Below are 8698 nucleotides of genomic sequence, written 5' to 3'. Positions count from 1 at the left end.
GGGCGGCCGCCCCGGGCCCCCGGAATCAGGGGGCCCCCATTTATGTATGTATGTCATGTATATTACTAGTCGATTTGGCCCAGCACACAGCCCAAACGGGAGGTCAGCAGGCGGCAAGACACACAGCCCTCTGATGACGCATAGATTAGATCGTGCCCCGCGGCAGTTGCCCATCGCCGGCCACGCCGAGAAGCCGAGCCGCAAGGGCTGATTCAATGATTTTTGCCGGCGTCAGCAGACGACATGCCCCATGATTGTTCCGGGAGTACGTCGGCCACGCAGCCGCCGAGACATCAAACATCCCTAGTCCGCGCACCTTGCCTTTATCCTCCTTCAGTACATGTGGTAATGCATCTCTCTTATTTCCCGTTTCTGAAAAAAGGAACCCATCTCCAAGGTGCTTCTCGAGACTGTTGTTTCTTGTATTAGCGATCTAGTTGGATGGTACATTGAAACGACAAAGGAGGATTTCTTAAGTATTGTGATTGTTAGGGTTCAGTTTTGGCACTGATTCTGTGTAACTGCTCACAACTTTGGAGATATGATTGCATAACTTTACATTCTGTAGACATTGCCAAGGATCTCTTGATTCTGAATAATGCCCAGAATCAGACGAACTATATGTATATGATTTATCAGTCTCCCAATTAGTCCAGAAATTTTCACATTGTGTTCTGCAATGACCTCGTTTGTGGGCCACTATATAGGAGATTTACATCAATGGAATTTTTAGAGGCCCAAGTATATTACTAATTGATTTGAACTTCTATGTATATCAGTATATGGCTACTATTTTATGGCTGTGAGCCTATGGCACCACGTCATTGGAAGTTTTAGAGGCCCATGTAAATTGCTAATTGATTTGAACTTCTATGTATATAGAGTACATATTATTTTGGTAGCCAAGAATTAGCTTATATAAATCTTCATTCTTGTAATCAAGTTCATGGTTGTGACACTATGCATTTTCAGGCATTTCAACCGGATGCAATTCCAGTATGTGCACTCATGTGGGAAAAAATTTAGTTATGCACTCTCAAGTTTCATATTTCCTAGTAGCCATTGCATGATTTTGCTTACCCTCTCTATATGGATCTTTTTTATATACTTTTGATTTTTTTTCAGGATAGATTATTGGTGGATAGATCAACTCTTGCACACCTAATATATGGAGTTTTACTTGTGTCCGGCTTCACAAGAGGTGTGTGAAAATTTATCTTTCATCTCAACATCGCCGCTACATATTCCTTGCAGTGAGTAACTTAAGTTTCTCGACAAATTAATTATCATATACTACATAGTTTTTTTTTTATCTTATACATAGTTGTTAAATGCAATTTAAGCATGCTTATTAGTATTTTGATGGTGTACAAACACGTGGTTACCATTTTTAGAAAAGGGCCCCGGGTTCTAGTTTCGCCCCGGGCCCCCGAAATCTCAGGACCGCCCTGCTCCCCCCTTGAGACCACAGAGGCCTCGGCGGCTGCTCACTCCTATGATCTGCACACCGCGCACTGCCAGAAAAGAAAACTGGATGGATACCAGCTGGTAAGCAAAGTCTCCATCTTCGTTCTGATGAAAGAAACCGGGCGGCCCGGTTGTAAGATTATTAGTCTTTCGATCGGTTAGATTCTTTCTTCTTATTCCATCTTTTGCATGCATGTAAAACTTTGTTGCAGCAGCAAACCATGGACAAGCATGATTATATGCGAGCAGATAAATGGTCTCTCTTGGATTGGATTTCTGCGGCCAAGCATGCATTCAGCGCTACACATCACGTATGCAAAATCCCCTTGTCAAAAAAAAAAAAGAATTAAAAAAATCCCGTGGAAAGCGGTGCTGGACAGACGGGCTGCCGCGGAACCCCAATGGGCCACACCCGCCGGATGGGCCAGCAAGCGGACCGAAATGGCCAGCTCTATCGGCCCTGATGGCCTCGTCGGTGTATCCTTATCGCCTGACCGTCGGATCTCCGCGCACCTGACCCATCCGTTGGGCAAGGCCTAGGGCTCGAGTCGAGTCGAATCGAAGCGGAGGCGGCGGCGGCGGCGACCGGCGGCGGAGACACCTTCGTCGAGCGGCGGCCGCGTCGTCCCGTCAAGGTGCGACCTACTCTCGATCTGTCTTCTTCCAGCTCCGCTTGCTGCATTCTGAAAAACTCTCGGTTTACCCCTCCGTCCCGCTCTTCAGCTGTCTCAGCAGTTGGATCGGCGGCGTGTGGCGTGCGTCGGCGGAGGCGGCCCCGACGGGTGTAGGGCGTGCTCGTCTTAAAGGTGCTCTTCCGTCCCGGATCTATGCTGTTTCACCTGGTTACCGCTGCATCCTAGAAACACCATGGCTTTACCCTCACCCTGTGTCGTCATAAATCCAGACCGCCGACGGGGACAGAGCGTGAAAGGCGTCCAAACCCTCGGATGCGTGTCTGAATTATTCCCTTAGATTTCAAGGTGCCCTTCTTGCTGCGTTTCTCAACCTTCGTGGTTTCTGTTGATCTGTTCATCTAGCTTGTACTTACAAAACCCCTTGGATGTGGCCCTTACTCTCTCTGTTCATCTTTCAGGATTTGGATCGCTGCAGGCGTGCTGCCAGGACGAGAGAGAGCGTGAAAGGCGTCCAAACCCTTGGTTGTGTGTCTGAACTGTTCCATCTGATTTTAAGGTGCCCTTCTTGCTGCGTTTCTGAACCATCGTGGTTTCCTTTGACCAGTTCATCTAACTTGTACTTTAAAAATCCCTTGGATGGCCCTTACTCTATCTGTTCATCTGTCAGGATTTGGATCGCCGCAGGCGTGCTGCCTGGACGAGCTCGACAAAGGCGTCTGCACCTTCCTAAGGTACAGATCCTATCTGTTCTTGCTGCATTAAGAAACCTGCCTGACTCCATTGTTCTATCAACAGACATGAATCTCATTCCGTTTTTACACACCTGCCAGTAATGCTTCCGTAGTTATAATCGGATCAAAGTCCAGCATGTAACAATGCTAAGTTTCAGCGTTAGTGCTGCATATTGGTACATGCATATGCTAAATTATCCTACCTCTTTGTCATGAATCTCATTCCGTTTTTACACACATGCCAGTAATGCTTCCGTAGTTATAATTGGATCAAAGTCCAGCATGTCCTCTTGATAACAAGTGTTATGTTACAGCGTTTGAGTTGTGAATTTTGGTACTTGTATAACCTCTTGCCTCTGTTTACATACATGCCAGAAATGATGCGTGAATGCTTCTATAGTCTAATCTGTGTAAAGTTTGGTATGTGCTCTTTGATTTGCGAGTATGTGCTCTTTGGTACCTGTATATGCTCATTCACCCTCCCTTTTCATCAGTATCTTTTTTTTTGTATTTCTAGATGTCAAAGCTAAAGCAAGATGTGTTCGATAAGGCACATGAAAAGGCAGTGGCGGCTACCACAAGGAAGAGGCCCAGACAATGCTCGTATAATGTAATTTATCATTTTATATCTTGCCTTTAATTTCCAGGCATACAAATAGTTTGTCTCTTATGTTGTTTGGTAACTTAATTATTCCCACTGCAAATTTAGCCTGTATTCATCTTTCAATTTCTCTCTGAATTCTTAATGCAAGTGGATTAAATTGCTTCAGTCTGAAACAACCACCATTTTGGCACCTTTTGATTCTACCTGAGAAACAACTGTTATATGTGCTACAAATGCCCTTGTGATATCTTTTCTGTAATTACAAGTGCACTCTACCTAAGTATTGTGCAAGCATGTTGCCATCTGTATCTGTTTCGTCTATCATATTGTCCAAATTTGTAGCTATCTAATGATTCTAGTGATTGGTGTTTTGACTTGAACTCTTTCTGTCAGTATTTATTCTGCAAACATGTTGTTAGACCAGATCTAACTTGAATGTTTCTGCCTACCTTCAATAGGATCTTGACACAATTAGAATCACCTCTGTATATGCTATGTCAGTGTAATGTGTAAAATGGTTGTCGCTTTCTTATGATTCTTACATATTATTATATGCTATGTTGGACCAGATCTAACTTGAATATTTCTGCCTACCTTAAATAGGATCTTGACACAATTAGAGTCACCTCTGTATATGCTATGTCAGAGTATGTAATGTGTAAACATGGTTGTCACTTCATTCTTATGATTCTTACACATTATATTATATGCTTTGTTGGACCAGATCTAACTTGAATATTTCTGCCTACCTTCAATAGGATCTTGATACAATTAGAATCACCTCCATGCCTACTGTGTTGCAACTTCTGCAAATGTACAAGCAAGTACACAATTTGTTTGTGAAGCACAGCGCTGCGTTGATTCCGCGGAATGTTAGTTTTGCAAAGCCTGATGGAGGGATTCCTACAACATTCAAAGCTGATTTTCTTGATGGAGTTCCTGTAGCATTGCCTTTTGATGAGCAGGTATGTTCTAGTGATTCCTCTTGTCATCTAGCCTTATGTATTTGTTTGTTGATTCATTTGTAAATCTATTTTTCTATTAGTTAACCTGAGCTTGTCATCCAACTTACTATTTTATTTTGTATATCATTGCAGAATCTATCCTTCTTTATCCTTGAGGTCATCACTGATGACGATGCTGTGTTTCAATTCCCTATGCGCTTGGATAGCTTGTACTGCTGTGGGTTTCGATGTCTTGATCTTTGTGATAACCCCTTGGAGAAGCTTTGGTACTCATTTGGGAAGGTGTCGATTCTTCCGAAGAGACTATTCAAGAACCGAAAGAAATCTGGGTTATCATTAGCTTACAATAACTTGTAAGTATCTCTGTTTGTCTCATTTGCCAAATTGTTCCTCTCATTTTTAGATTTTTCAGATTTTTAGTTAGTGTTTTGTGTGAATGTATCATGAAATAAAACGGTCATTGTTTGTTGGAATATTTGTTGTTTGATATATTTAGTGCTATAATTAATATGCGAGTTACAACTCTCCTCCTAATATGTATCTTGTTTCTGCACCCATGTAAAACAGCATGCTTTTGGTCCCATCAGTCCAAGCCTGTTTTTTTGTTATGTTTTCTGTGCTGGTCTGTTACCTTCCTTTTTGGTCCTAATACATATCTTGTTTCTGCACCCATGTAAAATAGCATGCTTTTGGTCTCATCAGTCCAAGCCTGTTTTTTGTTATGTTTTCTGTGCTGGCCTGTTACCTTCCTTTTTGGTCCTAATACGTATCTTGTTTCTGCACCCATGTAAAACAGCATGCTTTTGGTCCCATCAGTCAAGTCTGTTTTTTGTTATGTTTTCTGTGCTGGTCTGTTCCCTTCCTTTTTGGACTTTCTTTGATTGTAATCAATCATCTATTTCTGTGGATTTCGTTGTCTTGAGCGCTTGGGTAGCATGTATCCCTCTGTTTGTATTTGGTTGAAATTTAACTTGACTCTTTCTTTATGAAACAGCCGTAAAATTCAGATCTTTGCTGGTGTGATTGCAAAATTTTGTGATCATTTTCGGGGGTTCAGACCTGTTGATAGTGCTGATGATGATCTGGTGGGCCAGCAGTTAAAGGACACCTTGTTTTTTATATTCAGTGAAGCTTGCAGGTTTTGGTTTGCAATGTGTGTAACCGTTAAAGGCTTTCAAAGTGAAACGGCAGCCCCTGTGCGTCTCACTGACCTGATGGGAGATCTTATCCAAGATTATGGGGACACTTCTCGTCTTGGTGGCTACTTGTGGCTGGCATTTCTGGAGAAAACGATGGAACTGGCTGCAACCTGTTTGCATGATCCAGGTCGGTTTCCTGATTTATTGTTGGCATTTGCCACAGAGGCCAAAAATTTTGTGAAGTACACAGAGGCAGATCCAGAGTTTGACAATCAGCCGTTGATCAAGTTCAAACGATCAAGTGATGATTTGTGTCTTGGAGCATTGGATGGTGAGTCTCTTTTCATTGTGAAGTATAGCTGCGTCTTGATTCGCAAGGCACTTATGCGGGATGCGGCTTATGCAAGAATCTTTCCAGTGTAAGTAATGTTATGTTTTTACCTCACTATAAATATCCATTGTTGTAGTTTTAGTAAATTACTCACAATTGCTCATTGTTGTGCCATTATAGGATGGAGCCAATATCTGGTGAGGATGTCGATTGTTATGACGATTGAGCACGGGACGGCGCTGGAGATTGTCAAGCTGTTGTCGAATGGATGTTTGTATGATGGGTGGCATAGGAAAGCAAGTGATGCTGCAAGGGCGCGGCACTGGAGGATGTCAGGCCTTTGTTTGAATGTTTATTCTCTGTTTTGGATCTTTTTGTCAAATGTTTCTCCTGTCTGTGGATGCTAGAGCCAATGATGTGGACTTTCTGGGATGTTGAAATTTTGGTAGCAGTTGGCCACTAGTACTAAATTTGGTTCCTAGGCCTCGGATGTTTGTGTTGAGGACGTCGAATGATGCACTTTTGCTTGCTGGCTAACTGTGAATTGTCTGAAGTTAGCCCAGTTTGGTTGTTTCCACTAGATCAGCTTGCTGTGCTGATCTAGTGGAAGCATGCATTGGAAGTTGACAAAAAATTTATTTGTGTGAAGTTTGCTCAGTTTGGTTGTATTACCTGTGCAGCTAATCAGAAACGTTCTCTTGCTTGGTGTACTGATCTAGTCGCCAACTGATGGGGAACATCAAGCTGTGTGACTAGCGGCGGTCGTTGCCTGAGCAGACTCCATGAACATCAAGCCAGACTCCATGTGAAATAGTCCCTGTGATTTTAGTATTCAACATGCAGTCACGCCATGATTTCCTTTGTTTGCTAGCCATGGGATTAGCTATACGGATCTAGAGAGGGGAGTTGGATTGTGCCTTGCTAGAGCTAGACAAACCGTTGAAGGTAAAAGAGGAAAAAAAAAACTCTTCCCAATAAAAAAAACCAACTATCTGTAAAAATTACCAAACAAAAATGCCCAAAAAGCTAATACATAAAAATAACCAATTAAAAAAAATCACTTTTTACTAAAAAAACATCATTAAGGTAGTAGCACAAGAATAAAATAGGTATGTCATTTACGGAGTTTTGATGGAAAACATCAAATTGGGATCCAGAACTTACAAGTACACATTTACCAACCATGATCATTAATAAAGCTACATGTCTGAAACAGTTTTTTCTCCTCCGAAGAGTTCCAAGCGGGAGTCTGATTTTCATCACATGGCTTGGTGCCTTCATTGGCTGGCTGTTTCCCCGGTTTGGTTGTATCACTACACTACTGCTCCTTTCCCTTCAAAACTCACAGTTACCTCTGATCTCCATTTCTCCAACCATTGTATCTTCCTCCCCCTCGTCCTCCATATTGGCCCCTTCCTCTTCCCCTCCCCCGGTATCCATGAGGAACATGAGAGGAACCTAGTGGCATCATGCAATTCAATCAACCACTAGTATCAACCACAAGAATAGAAACCAGAGCCGCAGAGTCGAGAAGACCTTCCCTGGTGGTTGGTCGTCGGCTCCTGCTCATCCTCCTTATCTATTTCGTCCATGGACAGCACCCGCCCGCTGCAATCAACCAAAAAGGAAATTATCGTCTACAGTTGAGAAATCAGAGGCCCAAGGAAAAACAAACTAGTAAAAGAAATTTGCAAGTGTTCTTAGTAGGCATAAAACTTACTGACAGAGAAACGAGTAAACTTATCAAGCACTTCCTAATAGTAGAGAAGTAAACTTGTTTTACTTAGAAGGAACCAGAGCATCCAGAAAAACAAAACACAAACGAAGCTTCGACGAAGAAGCTCAAAAACATATACATATACATACAGATTTGTCCTGCCATTATACATACACATAGCAACTAATTGCGTACATACAAATCCATCCATGTGCCAGCAGCAAACTTCTCTTTTTGGTAAATAAATTGACCACAAACTGGACTTGTTCATATAACACTGAGTGCTAATGAGAAAGGTCTTTACTACTGCTACTAGTGGCGAGATAACATGAAGCAAAATAAATTACACAAGGAGAGGGGTCCCTTTTGCTGACCAATATCTATCAGTAACCACGTTTTCTTTTTTTTTTTTTAGAAAAGGAGGATTATATCGTTGTCAAAAACGAACAAAACAAAGGGATGGGATCGACCTTCTTCTGTGGGGAGCCATGGTAATCCGGGCGGACGACCTATTCCAGTTCGTCGGGCTACCGTGTGGGATCCATCATGTCCCGGTCATTGTCATCTTCCTCGCTGATGCCATTCATGGAGGTGGAGCTGGAGGTGGCCTGGTGCTCTGAATCGAAGAGAAAAATCGAAAAGGAAGGCATCCATGAATTTGAGTCCATCACAAACAGAGTGGCTGCTACTATCCCTCCGTTGCAAAATAGATTATACTAACTTTGTATTAAAATTAGTATAAAGTTGAGTTATCTATTTTGGAACGGAGGGAGTACCTACTAGAGCAAGTTGCTGCACTATGTGACTGTATTTTGAAGAAGCGGAGTGGAGCAAGGCAGTCAAGTGTGACAAATTTTAGAAAAGGAGAAAATTACATCCGGCATACGTACGTACTAGTGCATCCTTTTTGCCAACGATATAATCTAGTGCAAGAACAGGAACACTAAATCTGCTAGTGGATAGTACTAGAGCATACAAAGTGGAAACAACGAAACAAGAGTTATCTGCTAGAGTAGGAGTAGGTGTACGCACCAGTCATGATGAATTTATAACAAAATAAACAGACCAGGGAATGTTCATTTTATCCTAATGTTGAGGTGATGAAGAAT

The 8698-nt window shown here is 42.3% G+C and overlaps 1 protein-coding gene across 1 annotated transcript; it reads left to right on the top strand.

The window, feature by feature from the left end:
- The first annotated feature begins 1975 nt into the window (after positions 1 to 1975).
- Positions 1976 to 6520, top strand: LOC119366582. Its single transcript, XM_037632341.1, has 8 exons — positions 1976 to 2102; positions 2561 to 2658; positions 2770 to 2833; positions 3351 to 3443; positions 4196 to 4402; positions 4535 to 4755; positions 5397 to 5960; positions 6053 to 6520. The coding sequence occupies exons 4-8, from the start codon at positions 3351 to 3353 to the stop codon at positions 6096 to 6098; spliced, it is 1131 nt and encodes a 376-aa protein (XP_037488238.1). The 5' UTR covers positions 1976 to 2102; positions 2561 to 2658; positions 2770 to 2833; the 3' UTR covers positions 6099 to 6520.
- Positions 6521 to 8698: the final 2178 nt, after the last annotated feature.

The sequence above is a fragment of the Triticum dicoccoides genome, chromosome 2B (genome assembly GCF_002162155.2).
Source record: "Triticum dicoccoides isolate Atlit2015 ecotype Zavitan chromosome 2B, WEW_v2.0, whole genome shotgun sequence".
Classification (NCBI taxonomy): domain Eukaryota; kingdom Viridiplantae; phylum Streptophyta; class Magnoliopsida; order Poales; family Poaceae; genus Triticum; species Triticum dicoccoides.
This window is presented reverse-complemented; position numbering and strand designations above follow the sequence as displayed.